Source organism: Phoca vitulina, unplaced genomic scaffold (assembly GCF_004348235.1).
Source record: "Phoca vitulina isolate PV1807 unplaced genomic scaffold, GSC_HSeal_1.0 scaffold15, whole genome shotgun sequence".
Taxonomy (NCBI): Eukaryota; Metazoa; Chordata; class Mammalia; order Carnivora; family Phocidae; genus Phoca; species Phoca vitulina.
The window spans coordinates 24,585,307-24,608,488 of record NW_022589718.1 but is presented as its reverse complement, the minus strand read 5'-3'; the positions used below and the strand labels follow the sequence as shown (position 1 = coordinate 24,608,488).

The following is a 23,182-nucleotide window of genomic DNA, read 5'->3' as shown; positions in this document are numbered from 1 at the left end:
CAACTCTGCACCATGCTTTCGAAGATTATTTCTTTCTGCTTTATTCATTATGTGCTGGCTTAGTTATTGTAGAGAAAGGTAATGTCTTCATATTGTTTTCATTTTATCATGTGTAGATGGATCCTGAATAAGTGCTTAATTTAATTTACTTTAATGTAATTTAATTTTGGCTCACCTATAAATATATCCAATCCAGATGGGATGTAAAGTTTTTATTAATATAATCTCAGCAGAGAGTTTGTACTCATGGACTACATTGTGGTTCAAGTCCGTTAAAGATAAATTCCTGGTAATTGCAAAGTACTTTTGTAGATCAAATGTTAGGCCCCTTTGATCAGTGTTTTCAAATTTATAGTCAAATGAACATCTACATGCTTCAAAAAATTGCGTTGACCTTTACTTTCCTGCTAAAACCATAAACAGTTATTCCATTGATTCCTAAGGAAGAAAGGGATCCCTTTGGCCAGAGTCTGGGGGAGGACTTTTATTCAAGCAGTACGGCCTCCTCTGCCCACCGTATACTCCAGGGAATCAGGGAATTAGTGAACCACAGTTATAAAAGCCATGTGTCATATCTATTGTGTGTGCTGTGATGGAGACCCACTGTGCCTTTCGTCGCTAGGAGAGTATAGACTTCACAGATGAGCCACAGAACAGGGATTCAGCCTCACCAATTTTACCCACTAACTGCAAGGGTAAAACCTATATTCAGTCATTCACTTATTCATTCAATGACTATTCACTGAAGAGCTACCATGTGCCAGGCATTGTGCTGGGTGCTGGGGATACAATGGGTGGGCTCGACATGGTCCCTGCCTTCAAGATGCTTAACATCCAGTGAGGGACACAGACAAGGAAACAGGCCATTAGAATTCAGTGTGTGAGGAGGAAATGCCTCATGCTAAAGGCACACAGCAGGGGAGGTTTACCCCCGCCCCCCGGGGGTGGAGGCGTCAGCCATGATGTCCTGGGGGAAAAGAGACAAGGCCACAGGTGAAATGCGATGGAGAGAGAGCTTTCCTGGCAGCGGAAGGGCCTGTGACAAGTCCAGGAAGGCGGGCGTTGAAGGCTGTCTGCACAACTTGAGTATGGTGAGTTGGCAGGAAGGGCAGGAAGAGACGTGAGGCTGGCGAGGTCAGTGGGGGCCAGATCCCAAGGTTTTTTGGAAATTACATGAAGAAATTTGGGTTTTGCTCTAAGGATACTTGAGGAGCATTAGGGACACTAATTAGGTGGCTGTCCCTGTCATGCAGGCAATGGAAACACTGTGGGCCAGAAGAGAGGAACGGCAGGGGTAGGACTTCGAGATCTTTGGGAGAGAGGGGAGTCCAGGGTGACACCTGGGAAGACTGGGCAGATGATGGTGTCATCTAGGAATTCAAAAGAGCAACAGAAAATTACCGAGAGGTTGTGTATTATTTGCAAAAACTAAATAGGAAAAGAGCAAAGGAATGCTCACAAACCATCTGGGAGTAAAAAGACAGGAGAGCGCATTCCATTGAAATCCTTCAGTTTTGTTCACTTGCTGTTACATTACTTGCATTTAGCCAATCTGCTCTCCATCCTCTCCATCTTGTGGGTTGAAGATGCTCCTGAATCGTATGTAAATTACAGCAGTAGATAACCAGTCTCTGCGGTATCACTGCACACTTAGCCTTTTGTCTTTTCTCTGATTTAGGGAGGCAATGAGAATGAATTCAGGATTGATGACAAGGGAAAAAATAGCCTGGTCCTAGAATAAAAAAGGCTGGCCAAAATGATACAGATGACTAGCCCAAATACGTTTGCACAACGTTGTCCCCCTGCAAAATTGTTTAGGAGGGATAAAAATGTTGGTTCTTTCTACTTCTCCATAAGATATCCATTCTCATTTCCTTCCAAGTTTCTTGGTTTCTTCCACTTTTTCCCTGTGGCTGCTGAGCCCTATCCATGCCTAAATCTCCAGCTATGCAAATGCTCCCAGAACTTTCTATTCTTCTTAGAATACAAGCCCAGCTTTGCATACTCATCAAAAGAAAGACTCAAAGTTCCTCAGGGTAGAGACTGTGCCTTGTTCACTAGTGTGTCCCAGCACCTAAAACAATGTCTGGCACATGGTTGGTGCTCAATAAATGTTGTTGAATGAGTAAATAACAGAAATATCCTGGTGAGGAAGCTCCTAAAATCAATCCTGTTTCCTGAGACCACAGCTACTGAAGTGTTCAGTACAATCACAACATACTTATAAATTGTTAGAAAGATCATCAATGATCATTTTGTTATTTACGTTTAAATCTAAGGCTCATTATTTTGCAGTAATTAGTTTGCTACTTTCAGTTTTATGCAATGGTAACATCGTGGTTCACTCAATTCTCAGACTAGAAATTTCAAAGTATCATGATATTCAATCGTATAAGCTAGTGAACGGGTTCTAAGTTTGCACTAAGCCTGCAAACCAATGGTGTTCTTTTTTTTTTTTCTTTCAGTTTTTCTGGTGAATTCTGTTACTCTAAAAGATAGGAGTTATTTGAAGAAAGGCAAAGAAGGCTTACATAAATATTATGTAGGAATTATGTGATTATAAGGTTTTTGAACATGTTTCTTAAGAACATAACCATAAATACAGGGTTTCAAAAACTAAATCAAGGGCACTAATGTTGGGTGTGGTAAGGCAAAGTTTTCCAATCAAAGTTCAGGGCTGGCCTTGCATTATATATAATAATATGCTTTCTTGGATACTCTTAAAGGAGTGAACAAAGAAAAGTCTTTTTCCTGTTCACTGACAGCACCCAAAATTCTTTTAAAACAACGGAAGAGTGTAAATTATAAATGGATCTCTAGAAGCAGGTTTTGATAGAGATGCGAAGGAATTACAGTTTCAAAGAGATCCCAAGGGCACTGATCTAGGAGGGAAAGCAGAGGACTCAGAAAGGAGGACTGGGAAAATAAAAACCGAGAGGGCCAAGGAATAACCTATTTGTTAAATTGCACTTAGAAGAGGCAAGTTTATGTATCTTTTTGTTTGTGTATATGAAATAACTAGAAAAAAATTCTGCCAAGTTAAATATAATCTTGATCCATTAGATTGACAATCAGGAAGCTTGAGGCTTGGTAACCTGAGAGAGATTTAACAAGAATCAATTAAAACAACTTGTTTTTTTAAAGAAAGGCATTTGGGAAATTTCCCCTTAATCCAAAGAAATATTAAGCAAACGATATAGGAAGGGATGGGGACTGTGTGGGCCCATTTGTATCAGAGAGACTAATGAATGATTTTTCTCATTAGCAATGTAGACTAGTAATTAAGTATTGCATTTATGAATTTTTAAACAGTTAAGCTCAGGGCCATGATTAAGCACAGCTATAGTTAAATGCAAATGGGTCCCCTATTTAGTTGGTAGGGACAATATATTAGAGAGCGTATCTTCAATTCTCAGACAAGATGCACGAATCACGATACAAAATCAACTTGATTTCTAAACACTGCCAAATCCACAAATTACCTTTGTGACAAACATTGCTAAATGATACAAACTTCAGGTCTGCTTGGGAACCCAGAAGCCTAGAGAACTGGCATTCTGTTTAGTGACAAGTGCTTACTGGTCTTTCATGCTGGAGAATGGATGACTTCCCAGGTTCATATTCAAAAATACTCCTTGGCTCAGAACGAAATTTTCTTGTGTCCACTTTTCTATCTGGAGGGTCCCAGTCATGCCTAGAAATAAACAACAATTATATAAAAATAATTCTATATGCTTCAAGCAGTACTAGAAAACCACTTGCTATCTGTTTACAAAGTTAATCTTAGTATAGATTTTTAAAAAGTATCTCAGGATAAAAAGTTAATCTGCAAAAAACACCACATTCATATGTTGTTTTACATAAATGATTTAAAGAAAGCCATTCTTCTACTTCATATTATATTTTCCTCTAATTTTTTTTTCCATACATGATCCTGAAGGCTCAATAACTCACACAAGGGGCATATGGATATACATGCAGCCAGTGCTCTGCTTGGGAAACCCTTGGGATGGTATACAAATTACAGCTGTGTATATTTGTGTTTAGAGTAAATGGCGGTTATGGTCCATTGAGTTATGTGAGTTTAGCTTACCACTCTGTGACCTGGCATCCTTGATCCAAAGTGACAAGGAGGAATGCGCACGCCATGCTTGATCTTATTTATCCTGCAAGTGGCGTCACAGTTTGGGGAAAGTACAAAAGTGTCACTTGGGCTGCCATCCACAGAAGCAAGCTGTGTGGCAGGGAAGAGCCTCCTTTGATATTACCCTTGAAAACCCAGAGTCAGACAGCCATCCTCTTGCATAAGAGACCTTGGAAGCGGCTCTTTTTCCTGAACTAATATCCTTCAAAAGGAGGTCAACGAAGGACTTTGAAAGTAAAGCTTTTCTAGGTAGCCAGAGGGCGAAAGAAGGCTTCCTTTGAGACAACGTATATGGAAGCCATCTAGAAATTTTTAAGACATTATCATATTTCTTAATGATTTATTTCTACTAAACATAGGACAAATAATACATTTAAATTTGAGTTAATTTTGGTTTTTTTTAATAGCAGAGATGCCATTTTGTGTCTAGACAATTATTTCTCAAATTTAAGGCATCACACTTACAAACATATAGTTTATCATGAGGAGATTAAAGCGAGGATCTCTTCACACGTGATATGTGTCTATTTCGTGGTATCTTGTATCCTCTATGATCATCAGTTACTCTTAATGGTACAGTGGGGTAAATATAATATTTATGGGATGGATATGATAGGTGGGTGCTTAATAATTAGCATTAATGCTGAATAATTCTTATATTGTTATTAATTGCTAGGATCACATGAGCTATCGCTTTAGTCAGAGCTGAGTTTGAATCCTGGCTTGGACATATGAGCTGTATGAGCTGAGCTATTTACTTTCATTCTCTAAACCACAGTTTCTTCTCTCTAAAATGGGTTTAGAATAGAACATATCTCATTGGGTCATTCTCAGAATTAAATGACATAATAGAGGGAAAGTACTTAGCATAGTGCTCGCCTCATAGTGAGCTCTCAATAAAGGTTACCTATAAGTAGGATTATAAGTCATAATCCTAATGAAAATTGTGCAGTAAAAGTGTGTTTATAAATTTTTATTTTCATGTGAATAGTTTCTATAAAAATTTCAGTGGGGAAATGAAAATTAGTATCATCTTGAGAAGCCCGTAGAAATGAGTCACAAATAGACACTAACTAATGCCTTATTTATTATTTGTGAATAACCTTGCCTGCTTTCAAAAAGAGACTGTTGTGTACCAGAGGGGAAATTGTAAATCATTAATAGACCTAACATTTCAAATCTGAGGAAAATGAAAATTAACTGCAGAGTCTCTGACATGCAATGTCAAAGGAAGTATGTGTCAGTTATTTCTATTTATTTGTCTTCTTACATGCATTTATTGATCAAAAAGACTGTGCTCCTGTTACCTCAAGCTTCGCTGATTATGATACTATGAATCAAGATTGTGCTTGCCACAATGGCAATAGAGGTCAACATGGCGCACGCGTTGACTCAAGTTCTACGTGTCCTATCTCGGTAACGTAAGCACTGAGTCTTCTACTAAATGTCAGATGGTCTTACTTTTATCCTAAACTAAATATAGGCCACTTTGGGGCAAAGTGCCTTACTTTTCGGTTGAAGATCGATCTCTTGGCCGAAGTGGTGGGACTGGAGGAGGAACATGTGGTGGAGGGACAGGGGAGGAGGCGTCCTTAAAGACTTCGGTGCCATTGTCGGAGTGGCTTTTGGAGAGGGGTCTGTAGGTCTGGGTCTTTGCAGCAGGGTGTGACTGAGCGCTGTAGGGTGAGTTGTGCAGGCCTATCGTGAAACACAACACAACAGAACCAACAGAAGCAGATAACATTTTAAAAGCACATCAAATTATTTATACCCCACAAAATACCCGGTAATTTTCCCAACATGTTTATCAGTAAGCATATTCATGACGCATGCATTGGGCAGTGTTTCTTAATCGATTGATGAATATTATTAACTTATTCAGCATGATTACTATACTGATTTGTTATTGATACATTCTGTCCACAATGACTGATTACAGTAAATCTTCAACAATCATTTTGAAATTAGTAATAATTCAGACTGGCATTAGGAATAAATTTAGAGGTACTCGGCAACTATTCTCCTGGATAATATAAATTAATAACATAGTTAAGTTTTCAGAGGAAGGTTAAAAATAGTTCACAGAACCGTTTCCAAATATCTTCTATTACTTTAAAAGCTCTGATTTACATGTGATAACTGACATGTTAATTGCGATCAAACAAAATATTGAGCAAGTTGTATATGTGCTGCGTATAAGCCTTAAGCAAGGCTTAAGGACACAAAAATCCTCTCTAAGCTTGTAGTGTATCTGGGGAAATGAGACATGGATAGAATTGTGATCAAAAATAATTGGTAACATGATAAAGGCCAAATGAGGAAAATGCATATTAAGAATTAAAGATTTTAGAAGATGGTAGATTGGTCAGAGGGGATATTATGGAACTCATGGCACTGGGGTGAGCCCTGGAGGATTGGTTTGGGTGGGTGGGTGAGGGAAGTGGGCAGCAGAGATGGCTTAGGAAAAACAAAAACAAAAACAAAAAGAGGCAGGAAGGACTGGACATAGCCCAGCGGCACGCAGGGTTTGTAGAGAGGGGAGAGGGTGGTTGCAGTGGTCTACCAAAGAAACAGCGAAACTATCACGAAAGGGCTCTGCAAGGTTATATGTAACTACTGTTCAATTTACTAATTACTAATGGATACAGAATTTCAGTAAAAATCATTATAAAAATTCTGAATCTCCTGCCACCTCAGTCTTTTGAGTTAGGTCAATTTTCATTCATCTGCTTCTCCTGAGGGTCCATACAAATTGCAGTGACCAATGAAAAGACAATGTCCGGGGCGCCTGGGTGGCTCAGTTGATTGAGCATCTGACTCTTGATTTCGGCTGAGGTCATGACCTCAGGGTCCTGGGATGGGGCCCGCCTCGGGCTCCGAGCTCAGCAGGGGAGTCTGCTTCTCCCTCTCCCTCTCCCTTTGCCCTTCCCCCTGCTGGCGCTCTCCCTCCCTCCCTCTCTAAAATAAATAAATAAATCTTAAAAAAGAAAAAGAAAAAGAAAAAGAAAAAGACAATGTCTGCACTTACTATTTTGCCTGGATTCTACAATCAGACTTCAAACTTACAGCTTGTTAAAAACAAAACAGGCCCCAAATGGGGTCACTCATGTATGCTGAGCCCCATGTCACCGAATGGAGACTTAATTACAGTTTTGGCTCTGCTAGAAAACCAGACAATCAGGAATCACCTGACCAGCACTAGTGAGCTCACCTGCCATCCCCCAAAGGAAAAGTAACCTTGTAATCACCTACCGACTTTTTTTTTTTTTTTTTTTTGGCCTACTATAGCTTCCTTGTTTGGCTCCTGTCTATGAAAGTCTTTCAGAGCTCCTTTCTATCTGCTAGATTGGATGCTGCCGGATTCGTGAATTGTTGAATAAAGCCAAAAATATCTTTAAAATTTACTTGGCTGAATTTTGTTTTGTTAACAAGCTAAACCCAGGAGGTGAGTCTGTGGCTAGGAATAAAAGTTGAGGGAAACATTTTCCTGGGCTTCCCGGTATCACCGGGAAGAGGGAGGACCGACACCTCAGAGGTCTTGCTGCTTGGCTAACCTTGTTCTGCCCAGTTTTTCTTCATTTGTCTTTGGAGACTAATTAGCAGAATCCCTAACAGGTAAGGGGCCCGAGTGCCGGCCTTCGGGCATCAAGGAGGGGAGAATGTTGTGCAGTTCTAGGCCAGGCTGGCAAGGGGACCCCTACGGGAGGTGAGGTTGCAGCTGGTGGGGAGGTGAGCAGCCTGAGCCTCCGAGCCCACTCTAAAGAAAGGAAAACCAGACTTTGTACAACAGTCTCCAGCCTGGGGCTGAGCGGGGACAGGAGGTCCTCTATAGGATCCCCTAATGTGACATTTAGGAGAAAGGGAAACATTTTGTAGGGGTCCTTCAGCCTGCAACCACGTCACACGATACCAACACACTCAAATGCAAGGAGAAACGCCCAGAATTGTGGTTGTGCCATGAGGACTGTTGGCAACTCTGAGTCAGGAAAGTGGCCCGGCAGAGTGGGATTTTTAAAAAATCCTTCAATGAATGGTTGCATTTTGGGAGCACAAGCATGGACAAAGTCACAGAATACTTTGCTGGACTTGTTTTTTGTGAAGTGTATCTGAAAGATCTTACGCAATTGTGATCACTCTCACTGCTGCTGATAAAAGGAGATCTTTATCTGACTTTGTACCCTAGTTACAGTGTGTTCTTTCACACTGTCCTTCAGACTTGGGTTAAACATTCCTGAAGCCCAGAATAAAATGACAGTGAGAATGAATGAGAGAAAACAGTATTAGTTCTCATTTCCATGAGAAAAGATCGATCCTTTGGTCATGCATGCTTTGAGAAAAGGGAAAGAGCATCCTCTTGATTGTATAAACTGAAAACATGCGGCTCAAACAGGGATAAAAAAGTGAGAGTGAAGTGCTTCCAAGCATTGCCGAGCATACAGTATTCATCGCGAGCAAGGAAACCCGTCCTACCTGCATTATATGTATAAGGAGTATTATACATGTCTGTGTCATCATCTAGAAAACGAAACATAAATATTATGGTAATACAGATTTGGTCACCATATCATAACAAGATAGTAGAATTTCAGAGAAACAAACAAACAAATTTGGTAGAAAACCAATGTATTGGGTGCCTGGGTGGCTCAGTCGGTTAAGCGTCTGCCTTTGGCTCAGGTCATGATCCCAGGGTCCTGGGATCGAGCCCCGTTTGGGCTCCTCGCTCAGCAGGGAGTCTGCTTCTCCCTCTGTCCCTCCACCCCACTCCTGCTCTCTCTGGCTGGCTCTCTCCCTTCCTCTCTCTCAAATAAATAAATCTTAAAAAAAAAAAGAAAACCAATGTATTTTTCCTAGTTCATAATATCATTTAAAAAATTTTTCTAATATTGTTTTGTTGCTGGGCTTCTGCAGTTTGTCCTCGCTTGTCTGTAACCTATTTGCTCGGTGGCCCTCTCCCCAGCATACAAGGTCAATGCCTTTTCCTCACTTCTTCAGGCAACCTTCTCTTCAGAATCATGCATTTCCTCGGGGAAGTGCTTTAAAGATCTCGTGTCAACCTCGTGAGACCTACCTCTGCTCACTCTCTCGACAAGCAGCTGACATGTGTGGACAGAGGAACAATGAGTCTGTCTAAGCACACACCACGCCACACCGCTCCAGATCATGGACAGGGAAGGAGGGAGGGAGCAGAGGACCTGGCAGCCCTCCAAGGGTCAGCTAACCAGAGGCTTCTTGGCAGCTCAGGAGTGAGGCAGGAGCACAGGTGTCTGTGATTGGAGGGTGATAGAAGGCGAGCAAAAGAGAAAGAGCGAGGGCTGTGGTGTTGCTAGGCCCTTAACAGTTTGTGTGAACCAGAACTATACAGGAGTCTACATATACATCCTTCCGCCAGGAGGGTCTGATCAGAAAACAGAGTAACATACATACCCGGCTTGTGCACCATGTGAATTTGCTTAAACATTGTCTTGTACCAGTCCTTTGGTCTGTCAACTGTCTATAAAAGAGAATGTCCAGGAGTTAAAAAAAGTGATTCCAAATCAACAGTGTTCCTCAACGTTCTTCCTTCTATATTGTATCTTTTCTCATAGCAGATTTCTGTTCTGGGATTAAAAACAAAATCTAGTTCATGATGACAGTAACTTCTCCAGTTATGTCTGCAGTTTGTAAATATGTCACCCCTTGTTTGAGTTGAGGCTGAACTGGCACATTATATGCTATGGTTTTAATTTTTGCAAATCATACTGTGCCCAGCACTGGATAGTTGATATTTGCACAAACATATTTATATCAAATGCACGTAATAAAAGTTGTGGTGTGGTCATGGTTTGCTTAACTCCTTTTGGTGATAATTATCATTATCCTTAAAAACATTTTAGTGAGTGTTCTGTTCAAAACATTATTTTTAGAATTAACTAGGGGATAATTTTGACTTTCAAACTGTATTCTGATCAGCTTAAACTTAGAGAAAAATATGACATAGTCCTGCAGCAAATCTAAAAAAGGTGTAAATATTGTTTTGAAGTTGTTTAAACATGATAATAAAATATAGGCAACATTTGCCTGGCTAAATTGTAAATTCCTTGAGAGTGGAAGCTCCTGACACACCCGGGGTTTGGGCATGATAGAAACAGTGGACTGTAGTGGAAAGAAGAAATTAGTGTCAGCTCAACCTAGATTCAAATCTTGCTTCCTTTAATTATTGTCTCCTACTTCCTAGCAATATGAATTTGGGCCAGTTAGGTAAGCTTTTAGGCCTCAGGTTTGTCCTTTCTAAGATGAGATTATATCTACATCAGAGGGTTGTTATGGAAATGGAACGAAGCCGCATATACAATAAGACCTAGAACAATGCCTAGAATATAAGCTATGCTCAAGGAACATTACATATTTAAGGATAAAATAGTGAATGAATCCAGGTTATTGGATGGAACGCTACCTGATTATACACCTGTGAAAGTAGACCTATACCTGTATAATAATAATGATTTTGCTTGGCAAGATCTTTATCTCAACATTTCCAGAAATACTCCAGCAAGAAACTCAATCATTCTGTGTACAGTAATAAATAAACTGGATTTTCCGAGACAGTTTTCTTGATATAAAATATTCTGTTAGGACTGCCGTAAAAATATTCTTGTACTTTTTTAGACTGAGCTTTGGTATGGATCTTATATCCTATTTTTTTCCCTCAGAAATGTGGTAATTGCATTTTCATCTGGAAATTGAGGGGTTTGTGCCATATCTAAATTTATTTTTGTCTCTAAGGATATATGGTTCTGATAATCGCTATAAATATAGATTAACATTAAGAGCTACTTGACTTTGTTATGAATCACCTCTTCATTCATTCGAGGCTCTTTCTACAATGGAAAAGCTGAGGAGATTGTTGATTGACCTTATATTCAAATGGCAGGAGCTGGTGGGAGGGGGGCAGTGATGAAGCAGGCGTCTAGTTTTATTCCTTGCTGGTTTAAACATAGTAGCGAACATGTATCTTTCAGGGACATGTTCATAAAAGATCAATTTCTATTTGGTTAAGCTTTATTTCCTTCAGGTATTCAGCAACAGAAAATAAGACATAACTTTGCGCACACACGTTTCCCAGCCATCCTGGACACAACCAATAGCAACAAGGAAATCGAATAAGTAAGTTATATCACTGTATATGGCAATGTATCTTGACAGGATTTTTTTTCTTCACTTGCTGGAGGGCATGGATCAGGCAGGAGCTCAGTTCTGCCATCTGCTAGCTTTATATGGTGAGCGCAGAGATGCCAGGAAGTGCCCAACTGGTTGGCAAAGAGGAATATGAAACTGGTATAAGGCAATACTAAAACTCTCTGTCCCTTTCTAAAAGAAGCACTCTAAGCATTTAAAGTTTCTTTTATAAATGGCATCATGGACGTGTTATGGCTAATACTGAGATGAAGTAAATAGAAGTCTACTCAAATTTACGGACGTTTACTTTCGTATGTGTCCTTCAAGGTTATTTTGTGTGCACAGTTAAGTACTAGCAATTCACTATTCAGTTGTTTCCTATAATCTTGACAGAATACACCTGCATTTTACATTGCTACAGTTTACAAAGCATCAGAACTCTACATTGATGTATCATGCAGAGACTTCCAAAAAGGGAAAGGACACATATTTTCTACACAAGAGTATACAGGGATTCTATTCTATTTTTGCCCCTCTCTAGCTTTGAAAAGGCTCAAACAGTGTTATATTTGAACTAGAAGAAAAGATTCTTGTATTTCACTTAACTAGCTGGCTTTAATTAGACAACCTCCTGGGACCTGAACCCTAGCGATTTTTGTTGCCGTTAAGAATGGCAGTAAAAGGCTAACACAGACTCCCAGGTCACATGAGAGAGAGCAGACGGGGGAGCCTTCGTTCAAATAACTCAAAGGTTCATTTGTTGACTTTTGGCTTTCTAGAGTTTCTAGTTTACTTTACAAAATTTTGTTTCCTTGGTATAGGCTGGTTGTCTAAAATGAGACCATAACATGATACACTGAGACAGGACTGCTTTTGGTGGATACACTGAGCAGAATTCCATGTGAAGCAATTTGAGTCTGATAATCATTACTTTCTACACGGATGAGAAAGAAAAACAACCTTGGAGATTCTTGGCCTGCTGTGGCTCAGAGATGGCCTGACTCAACATTTATAAACACAGCTATACTTGGGGATGTGCTCAGCAAGGCTAAAAAATAGGGACCGTGAATAAGAGTCTTCACAGACCTGCACCTTCTTTGTAAAGTTTTAAAAGTCTAAATAAGAGCACAGCTGTACATAAAAATTATGGTTCCTTATAAGGAACTTCTGGGCTGCTTATATTTTCTTTTCTATTTTATGGAAGGAAAGCTAGCATTGAATGTTTAGTACATGTGTTTGCTTATGCATATCTAAACATGCTTTTGATTTGCAAGTAGAAAGACAATATAGAATTTTAATACTCCTTGATTTTCACTAACCATCTATGACGTCTGTTTCTTTTTTCCTTTTGAAAACTAACAAGCAAGTCCTTGCTATGTAAGAAAATTATGACTTATGGATAAAAAAAATGGTCCAGCTTTTTGTGTTCTTTCTTATATATCATTTATCTATGTTAAAGACACACTCAGAGATCTCAGATACAATCCTTTCAGACAGAAACCTATAACAACATAGAACCAGGGATCTCTTAATGTGTGTATCTTCTGTGACTTGAGGGTCAAGGAAACAAAACCAGGGACACCATTCCTGTCTGACACCGCATCCCTACATTATTTGGAAAAAAGATTTCAAATTTAACCATTCTGAGTCCAAAATCTTAAAAGGCAAACAAATGACAAGACGCCATCACCAGAAACATGTAGTTGTCATAGGACCGTCAGTCACAATCTCTGAACTTTTTCTGTTACTTAAATATGACAATCATCAGTTCCAACATAGATCTGTGCGACTTTGTAATTAGCCACATTCAGTGTTCCCAGAATCTAGCGAGTCTACAACCCCAGCAACTGCTCTACCGATTGACTTTCTGGCTTTCGGTTCTAATACAGATGCTTGGAATAATCAATTTTTAACTCTTCTCTCAGAACGCTTCATCCCCACATGAGAGATGCAATCTTACCACTGCTTTTTTTCCTGATCCCTTTCCCATTCTTTTCCTCTATCCGCTATTGTCTTTGGCCCCCCGGGGTTTGCATTCCAGGGAAGCAGCTCTTGGCAACACCTCCCCCCCTCCACCCCAGGTATGTGGGTGTTGCAGGCACTTGTGTTCTGCCTGAGCCCCCTTCTGGCACAGCCCCCCAATTCACCTGCAGAGGCGCGGCTGCTCTCATCCTGGCTCCCAGAGTCTTCCTTCTGCCGGCTAGCCCCAACCTTGTCTGCAAGGAGACTGGTCAGCGAGCCGCTGCCTGCCCAGGCTCTCTCAATAGCTGCCTCTGCTGAGCTTTGCCAGAAGGGGCTGCCCTGACACACTGAGCAATGCTTTGGCAGAGTTTAAAGACTTAAAAAAAAAAAAAAAATCCAAACACTTTCATTTATCATCCCTGAGGGCTTACAGCGGGCACAGCTGAAGAGGGACACTAAAATGTGTATTTTTCTTCAGTTTTTCCTTTCCATGACATTAACTCCCTTCACTCTAATCATCTCACCTCCCAATGCCCAATTCACAGCTCCCAATCTCCTGATGTGAACACACAGCCGTTTCAAGAAACAAATCGCTGGTTTATTTGCAATGCACGTGGGAATTTAATGCAGCCAAAGAATTCACATTTCCTCCTTCCTTCTCTTTTCTCTCTGTTGCCCTAACACTCCTGGGAAAAAGGTAAAACAAAAAACATTCTTTTTTTTTTTTTTTGGTTTCCCATGATCACAGTTTTCATGATTTTCAATTAAAAATGCAAAAACAGATTGTGTGATCAGCTTCGATCGACAAATTCTTTTTCTCTTTCTCTGCCACACACAGCATAATATTTCCTGAGAACTCAGATGGCACAGAGGGCCATCCTCATTATATAAGAGCATCGGAATGCACAAAGCCATCGACAATCCATCCTTTGTAGAGTCTGTGCCCGGCCCTGCAACAACGCACACCCTGGCATTTCTTACCGTTCTAATTGCTGTGGGGATTCCGGATTCATCCACGGGCCCGATCCCCGGGTAGTGTGGGGCTTTGATGACCGTCACTCTCTTCTCTTCCTCTGAGGATCTGTACAGTGGTATGGAGCTGCCCATGGTGCTGTCCAGCGACTGCGCATGCTGCGGATATGTCTCTGCGGAATCTGCGGAGACCGTGTGGGGAGACGCAATGTATCAGAATCATGAATTGAAGGTGCCTCTTGTATATTGACGCCAACTCTAACATAGAATCCATTGCCATCACTATCTCTTTTAACCCGTTTACCTTACATTCGAGCCGTCTATCGTTAATATGCAGGTAGGTACCCAACACAACAATAACAACAAGGTGCTTTTCTGAGGAAGGGTGAAGAAAAGAATAGCATTTGCTGAAAGACGGTGTGACCATGTAACAGCCGCTGTGTTAAGAAAGTACATGTATTACCTCGTCTTATCCTTCTAGTGTGTTAGCTCCGTTCTATAGATGAAGAGGCAGAAACTGAGACGTTAATATTATTTTTGTGAAACTCTGACTACTATTTGTTAAAAATGCTGAAATGTCCTCTGAGAATAAAAGATATGACTGTCAAGTATACAGCAGCAATTTTGTAAAAATAAAAACAAAAATCACATTAAGAAATCTTCACCTCTGAACATATATTTAGATGTGAAAGCTTCCGGATTAAATAAATGATTTTAAATTATTGGTATTGATGTTTATTTAAGTAGTTATGATGGCCATAATATCTTTGCCTTAACTTTAAAATACCAAAACCCATTTCTTGCCCCTTGAGTATAAAAACTGCCCTAAGCATATACATTAGATGCAATTTCTCATGTTCCTATCTTCATGCCATGTTTACTAACTTTTAGTATACTTTCCTAAGAAACAGAGAGGACTTTATGTACTATATATTCCATTTACTCTTAGTTCACAGATATCTATGAAGATCAACATTATTACCATTCATTTTGTACAATTGATAATACGACTTCCTGCTTTTTTACAATAAATTTCAAAATTTTAGTGAGCAAGAATGATTCTTGACATAGGTTGTCTGATCTGGTACTCAAAAAGGTCTCTTTTTATGTGGCTATGGAAAAGTTCTAATGTTTCAGCATTAATGGATTATCTCTCTCTCTCTTTCTCTCTCTCTCTCTCTTTCTCAAAAGATATGACTGTGTTTTTGTAACAAATTTATATAAAACTTCATAAGTAAGATTTTAAAAAGATTTAACTCATCATTATAGAGATAAGTACAGTGAGGATCCCTATAAGCTAAAATCTTATAACATTTATAACTGCTATCATTATTATTATGGCTATGTTCAATTGAGTTTGCAACAGAAAAGCATTTTCAATCCATTTCTGATGAAGAATGGCCTCATCTGTCATTGTATGTAAAAGCAGTATCTTTTCCATGCAACTCCAGATGAAGACACAATGTGGTATTTGACTCTGATTTCCCACTTAATCCCCAAAAGGAATTGAGTTGGGAACTGTGATGGTGGTATTTCTACTAAACAGCAAATATTTTTTGAGCACCTCCTATGTGCAAAATCCCAGCTCAAGCAAACAGTATTAACTCTGTCTTCACATACGGTTCACAAGATTCAGTGAATTTATAGCTTACATAATACAAGTTTAGCCTTTTATTTTATTTGTCTTTTATAGGTCCACTTACTCTCATTTTTGTAGTCTTTTGGCTTCAACGCAATATAAAGTTTCTCTAAGGCAGGATAGATTTGTATATTCTCCTCAGGACCTATCTCAGCACTTGGCCGATTGGAATCTGTTCGACTGTGTTTATAGAGGGAATTTCTTTCCATGTAGTACGGTTTGTATGTGAATCTACCCATTGATATGTTCTAATATGAAAGCCTGTCTGCATTCAAGTATTTATATATTTTGTTTCTTGGGGTGGAAGGGACAAAGTTGTGTTTATTAAGACAGGTAATGAGCACAGAGAGTCAGACTCCGATAATAATTATTTGGGAAAACATTACGACCTAGAATAACTTGTAGTTTTACTATAGATGTGTGATAATGCATAGCTCTGTAAAAAAAAAAATCTAGGTATAATGGACTCCCGTCATAATCCTGCACTATGGACTGATTGTTTAAGAGCAACATCTTGGCACAAAGGCATTCTACTTTCTTATGCTCTAAAAGGACATCATTGTAAGAGTCCCAGATGATCCCCAGGAGCAGCATCAGAGAAGGCACAAGTATATTTAGACTTTTCTTTAATGAGTCTCAGGGCCTCTTGTAAGTGTTAGAGAGGTTCAGTTGACTACAGAAGCTGAGATCCGCAATGTACACGCTGCATGTTCCTGGGTAAGCTGATGGCACCACGTCTTTCAACAAACAGTGTTGGGGACGATGCTGCTTGCTGTTAATGAGGAAATGGGAGTGAAAGCCCTGTGTTCTACGTTCTTTCTGTTGCTTGTTGGTGGTGGCCAGAGCATCGGTCCTCTCCTGATTTTCTGAGAGGTGTGTAGCTGGCTCACTTTCCACCACCTTCCTCCCTGCTGTCTGGAAGCCTTCCAGTCGCTCAACATCATAGAAACTTTCTCAGCTTGAATTCGGATGATGGTTTGATTTGGTTTGATTTTTAGTGTTTGCGGTGTTTTTTTTTTAAACATTTTTAAAAACTAAGAAATACCTTATTTTCTAAACAGTCCTATTATATTTTGCCACATAAAAATGTTTGTCATTATATGGTACAAGTTCTTATCCAGGAGGTTTCAAAGAGGTCACAAGCCCCATGAAATATATGCTTACAATTTTTTATGAATGTTCAAATATTCATTTTTTTTTTTCTGGAGGAGAAATCCCTTTCATCAAATTCTTAAATTTTCAAAGGATTAAGAACTCTCTATAAAAATCAGGGATCATTCTTTAAAGGAACTGCTATCCCTGACTGATGATGGTCTTCTGGTCTCAGTTTGAAGAGTAGTTTCCCACTTTGTGAGGCAGTAGTTTACTGTTTACTGTTTGGTGAGGCAGGCTGTCCCCTTGTTAGACTGTTTTAAGTGTTTTTTTTTTTTTTTAAGATTTTATTTATTTATTTGACAGAGAGAGAGAGACAGTGAGAGAGGGAACATGAGCAGGGGGAGTGGGACAGGGAGAAGCAGACTTCCCACGGAGCAGGAGCCCGATGTGGGACTCAATCCCAGGACCCTGGGATCATGACCTGAGCCGAAGGCAGACGCTTAACGACTGAGCCACCCGGGCATCCCGACTGTTTTAACTGTTAAACAATTCTTTACATATACCAAGACCATTTTCTACAATGAAAGCTTTTCCACAAAAAGGCTGTGTTGAACATGGAGGTATTTGCCATCCGTGGAAATGTGCTACGTGAATGTTCTGGTCGTGTGAACTCTCCTACCCAACTGGCCACTTTTTTCTTTCTCCCCCAAACACTTAATAGCCTCAGAGGTAGATGCAGCCATCATCGTTTTGGGTTCGCTGGATGCCTATTTTCTCCCGTGTTGAATCCTCAGCTCTTAGTTCCTCCCCTAGGATAGGGTCATTAAATAGTGGAGTATTGAATGTTTCTTCCTCCCTTTTTGAAAAATTACTCTGGCATCTTCCCATGTGGTTTGTACTTGCTATATTGAAATTGTCATGGAAATCACAACTATCAAATGACTCACCAAGTGAGCGGCCATGCTGCATGATAATGCTTGAATTGAGCGAGCCTGGGAGAGAGTAAGCTGAAGGGGAAAACGGCCTTTGATAGTAACTCATTGGACTCACAGCACCTCCAGAGTTTCCATTCACTGTTATCTGGCTCTGAGAAAAGAGCAAAGACATCCTGTTACAGCACATAGTCCTCTGTAAACATCATTCCTTTACATGACAATAAGAGACTTCACTCACATTGACAGTCATCAGCTGTCAAATGTTTATTTATTTTGAAAACTGATGTCTAGACGGACAGGGTACATTTTTTCAATGTCCTCTCTATCTTCCTTCATTTCTGAAATCACTGTCTTATATGTCAGAGGGCACAGGAGGTAATTAGGAAGAATAGAAGCAGCTGACATGGCACTCTGCCAAGAGAGATGCCAAAAGCATCCGTGGGAGTCAGTATAAAATAAACGTGGAGGGTGAATTTGCTTTTATAGTCATGACGAGTGGTCAGAAAATTGTCACACTGCTCTGCGTGAGGGATTTGAAAGGAATCTTCTTGGATAGGAAGAAGGGCACTGGTTCTCAGATTTAGGGCTATCTTCTAGTGAATGGATGTTTCTAGGCGAGGTGATAACATAAGGAACACAACTGTTTGGATTTATATATCATGAAGCAGTCTATTCTGGAAGAATCAAGCTTTTCTGATAAACCACTGGCTTCTCCCTATTCCAATCTCATTTAGCGCTTTACGGGTCTCTTTTTGGTTTCTTAATAATTTATTGTTTTGATTGCTTTATATCTGAGTATTCTATATCCCCAGTGATATCTCAAGATACTTCTTGGAGAGTCATATATCTGCTTCTATGCGTTCAACCTGGGCTAATAACATAGTAGATATTCAATAGATATATATTGTAATTGAAATGGATCAACTGAGTTCACAAGAGGTTGAGCTCACCACTGTTAAGGATGCCTCTCTATCCACAACACAGCACCCAGCGTGGTAGAGATTACATAATGCATGGGAATGAGACAAAACATTAGTGAAAGCATTTAGTTAAAATACCTTACAGCTGAATACACACAAACACACATATGCACATAGAAAAAGAACCATCATTTGTGAACTTTTCCTCCTTATTTTAAAACAGATTAAACTTCTAAAATACAGGCCTGAAATGTAGGTAGTCAATTAATTGCATATTTCCATGATTTTTCACTTTAAAGCAGGTGTTTTGAAATGACCAAGAGTTAATCTAATTTCACTGTCTTGTAGCCATATCACATCTGTCCTACAGTCAATCAACATTCCATTATAATGATGGTGCTTGCTGATTACGTACTTCTCTAAGCTGTTCCAGAAACCACTCTCCTGACAGAAGCCACCATGTCCGATAGGTCTGCTCCCCGAAGAGCACTGGACATTCAAACGGTGTGAGATGCTGGCCTACCCCAAATGCTTCAGAGCCTGTCTGTGACTTTGACGGATTATTTGAGAGTATTTTTCCCACCTTGCCCAAATCAGTTTGGTTGTTCTGTGTAAATATAATTCCAATCCTATTGTTATAAGGTGTTACAGTGAGTGTTTAAAAGCAGGAGAATTCTTGTTAAAAACCATCATGTTACTTGGTTACTAAACTTAGGAAAATTGCTTTGAATCCTATTTTGATGGTTTCAGTAACATTGATTATGGGTAAAAAAATAAATACTGCAGATAGACTTAGGCTTTCATCCTGTTAAACCAACTAGGAGTTTACTAATGAAATAATACCCTTAGAATTTTAAGAAAATAATTTATTGTTAGAGTGAAATAATTATCAGGAAAATCATCTCTTGGAGAACCTAGGCGCAATTTCAATTGTAACTTGAAACTAAGTTCAGTTACAGTTAAGCTCTGGTTCTGCCCACAGGACTATACGTATGCCTCTCAGGCTCCTGAGGAGTCTTGAAAACAGCAAATTGAATCGATTGGTGCATAAATTGATATATCATCACTGTTCTGTATCTTTGGCTAAAGGCCCTACCATTCTTTAAAGTTTTAAAAATGAAGAACTATTGAAAACACAGGAGAACATGAGGAGAGGCCCAGGCCTGCTGAGCTCCTGGCTGTGGTGATAGGGGGTGGGGTGTCCCTTGCAAAGTGAGTTTTTTTTCTGTAGCCCAGTCACTAACTGGAACATTTCACAGCAAAGTTTTATATCCAGGCTTTGAATGAATATGAAATCCCATGTAAAGTATTGTTAAGTATTTAAGAAAGATACTAAAAAGTTTTTAGTATCTTTTGTCTTCTATAATTGCAACTTGAAAAACATATGGCTTATAATATTTCTCCCTGCATGAAATTTTCAGGTTTATGACCTTGACACAACATAAAATCTATGTACCATAACTAAAATTTTGTTTATAACAGTGCTTATTTCGAACTGCATTATGAAATCAATTTTAGAAAAAAATTCCTTTTTTTTTTTTGCCTAGAGTTATGTAACTTTCAAAATGAAGCCATTATCTATACATTATATGTGATTGAAAATCTGTACTTTAAAATTTCAAAGCATTTTAGTCATTTGTGAATCATTTATTAGGGACAGCTTATCATAAAGACATATTTAAAGGATGTCCTATGTATAGGAAGTATTTCTATATTGCTCTAAGTGGAAAATACATTATTGATATATAAAACCATAAACGAATTCACAAATTTCTATGCCGGAATGGCTCAGGAAAAATAATTCCAAAAAATCAGAGGTCTAAATTTCTGCATTGTAGACTAAGAGTATCTACATCATTCATCCCTGTAAGACAGGTAGGTTCAAAAGATGTAGCTGTTAGTGAGAGAGAAGCAAGAATAAGCATCATGCGGGCAGCAATTGTGTATGTGAGAAACAAGGATACATGAGCTATTCACACAGAACACGTTCGTATGAATCTCAGAGGTAAACTGTTATCTACCAGGATTTAATACTGGGTTAAAATTTGTGAAAAATTTTATACTTTCCCTATAATCTAATCATAATAATATTTTATATATATACTTATCTAAATTTCTGAGACAATTTCTTTTTTTAAAGATTAAAAATATTATCAAGGCAAACCACTATACAACTCATTAACTAGAGCAACACAGTATAAATATAAATGACTCTAAAATGAGTGAGGAGAATATAGTTGATTTTTTCATCTCAAAGTAGGTTTATGAGGATGACTGTAAAGGATTTTCTGGAAGGACAGACTGTATGGAGTTGGTTTAGATATAATTTACACTTATGTGAATAAAAATGCTTGGCAGCAAAATGAGATGGCAGACAAGAAATCAATCAGTCCTTGTGTTTGTCCCATGGAGATCTGTTTAAAAAGTGATGGAGGTGAAAGAAGGAAGAATAATTTGATGCATGACAGCAGGGGTGGTTATGGGGGTGCCATCTGTCATGGCAGACCTCTGACCCCCGGTTGGGGAAGGTTCCAGAATGCTCAGGGGTGTCACGAGTCAGCCATCTGAGCTCATCTGGGGTGGCAGGGGAAGACTCCCTGAGAGAGCCTGAGGTATGACTGTGGGTCAGGAGGTCAGGAGCAAGGAGAAGGGGTTTATAAAAGCAGTGTGAGAGGGTCGGCGGGGGGGGGGGCGTTGTTTGTGCAGGTGTGAAGGCCCCAAATCAGCAGGTGGTGGCGGCGTCAGTGACCTTGGCTGGAGCCACTGTTGGGTAAAGTGGTTCAGTTAAAAAGCACCACAGAAGGAAGGCATGAAGGAGAAGCTCCTGGTGTGGTTTGTGTGTCTGTGAGGCATTTACCTCCAGCACACTGGCAGCTAAGTTCTGGTTTCCAGGCTGAGTTTGAGGGAAGAGTCAAAGAGATATACATTATCCAGTTAGTAAAAACATCTCTTTTTGCAATGTGTCAGAGAAGGCTTTATTCAGCTTTATCATCAGCTGTATTTGCAAGACCTTTAAGGAATACATTCAAAGGATTAGGTGTCAGCACACAGTACAGAACAAGCATGGAAATATGAAGAAAATGAATCCGGTAAGTGTTTTTGGAAATAAGACCAGTTTTCACACGGCACTGCGTTGTAATGTTGAGTGGGAGCTTTGAGAGTGTTGGCATAATGGAATTTTTCCCTCAGAAGTTTTGTGTTTGGTACCTGTGACAGCAAAATAATACCAGGTTGTCTATTGGTTGGAGAATTCGTTTCCTTTCAGTAGAAAAATCTTATAGCAGATTTATCCTTACTGACTCCCCCACCCTGGAAATTGTCCCCTGAATATAAAACAGGTTGCCTCATTTTTTTTCTGACTTACAGATATAAAGAATGATGAACCAAAAGTGATTAAGTGGAAAGGGAATTTTGTTTCCTTTCCACTCAGTGAATCTCTTTTTTGATTTCACTATAAGATACTAAGAGAATTGAACTTTAAAATAACCGAGCAGTGCAAATAGAGCTACCTGTGTACCAAAATGAAGTGGACACAAAAATCAGCCCCTGATGATGGTTAGAAGGTACCCCAGTTGGTTAGAGCTGCTGTTGGTTTTAAGTCTAGGTAAAGGAGAAAGAAACTGGAGAAACAAAAGGTTCAATACCTCCAAGGCTATATAACCCAAGAGGCTAAACATGGTGGAGGGGTTGTCCGTGAAAGGAAGAGAGTGGATGGCCCATTACAGGTTTTGTAACTATCCCTTCGTACCATTGTGATGTCTATCCACACAGTCAACTATGATTATAAGCATCACCCTGATCATGAGTAAAGGAAACTCTGAAGCAAAAATTTTTTTCTCAACTCCTCCCTACCCCCATCAGAAGAGTTTTTTTTTTTTTTTTTTTTTTTTTTTTTTGAGTGTTTGATGTAGTGCCAGTTGTAAGACCGATAGCCAGAACTATTCTAGGGCATTAATACAAGGATGGGGAATGAATTAAAGAAAACTGTATATACTTAGAAATCTTGCCTCGTAAAGGTTTAAATGGTACTATTTGGTGTTCTTGGCCAGCCATCATTTTAATAACAGTTGATGTCATAGAGGCTATTGATCTCATAAAAAGTCATAATTAATTCTTTTTCTCAGACTTTTAATTGAATACTTAAAATCAAATATATCTCTTTCTCTTAGTCATAGCTACCTTAAAAAAATCTCATGAAAACTATTGATTCTTCTCTTAGGAAAAATACACAAATTCATGTATACATAAAATTCTGCATAAACTTAAGGGGTTCGTGGATACTGGAAAGCACGTTCTTAATCTAAGGAGTTAAGAAACCCTGGGTAAAAAGACAGATTTCCTTATCCTATTTTTATTTAAT

General features: G+C 39.3%; 1 protein-coding gene across 28 annotated transcripts in view; it reads right to left on the bottom strand.

Annotated features, from left to right (window-relative positions):
• SORBS2 (sorbin and SH3 domain containing 2) overlaps positions 1-23,182 on the bottom strand; it is a 347,266-nt gene that overhangs the window by 52,084 nt on the left and 272,000 nt on the right. For 20 of the 28 annotated variants that reach the window (XM_032413609.1, XM_032413625.1, XM_032413608.1 and 17 more), the window contains 6 exons: positions 17,915-18,053; positions 14,243-14,415; positions 9,569-9,635; positions 8,615-8,659; positions 5,653-5,842; positions 3,580-3,694 (listed from right to left, as the gene is read on the bottom strand). In XM_032413609.1, the coding sequence (XP_032269500.1) occupies positions 3,580-3,694; positions 5,653-5,842; positions 8,615-8,659; positions 9,569-9,635; positions 14,243-14,415; positions 17,915-18,053 (729 nt within the window). Of the gene's footprint in view, positions 1-3,579; positions 3,695-5,652; positions 5,843-8,614; positions 8,660-9,568; positions 9,636-13,446; positions 13,977-14,242; positions 14,416-17,914; positions 18,054-23,182 lie in introns of those variants that run through there. The other 8 variants (XM_032413604.1, XM_032413614.1, XM_032413624.1 and 5 more) reach the window with 3 other exon arrangements.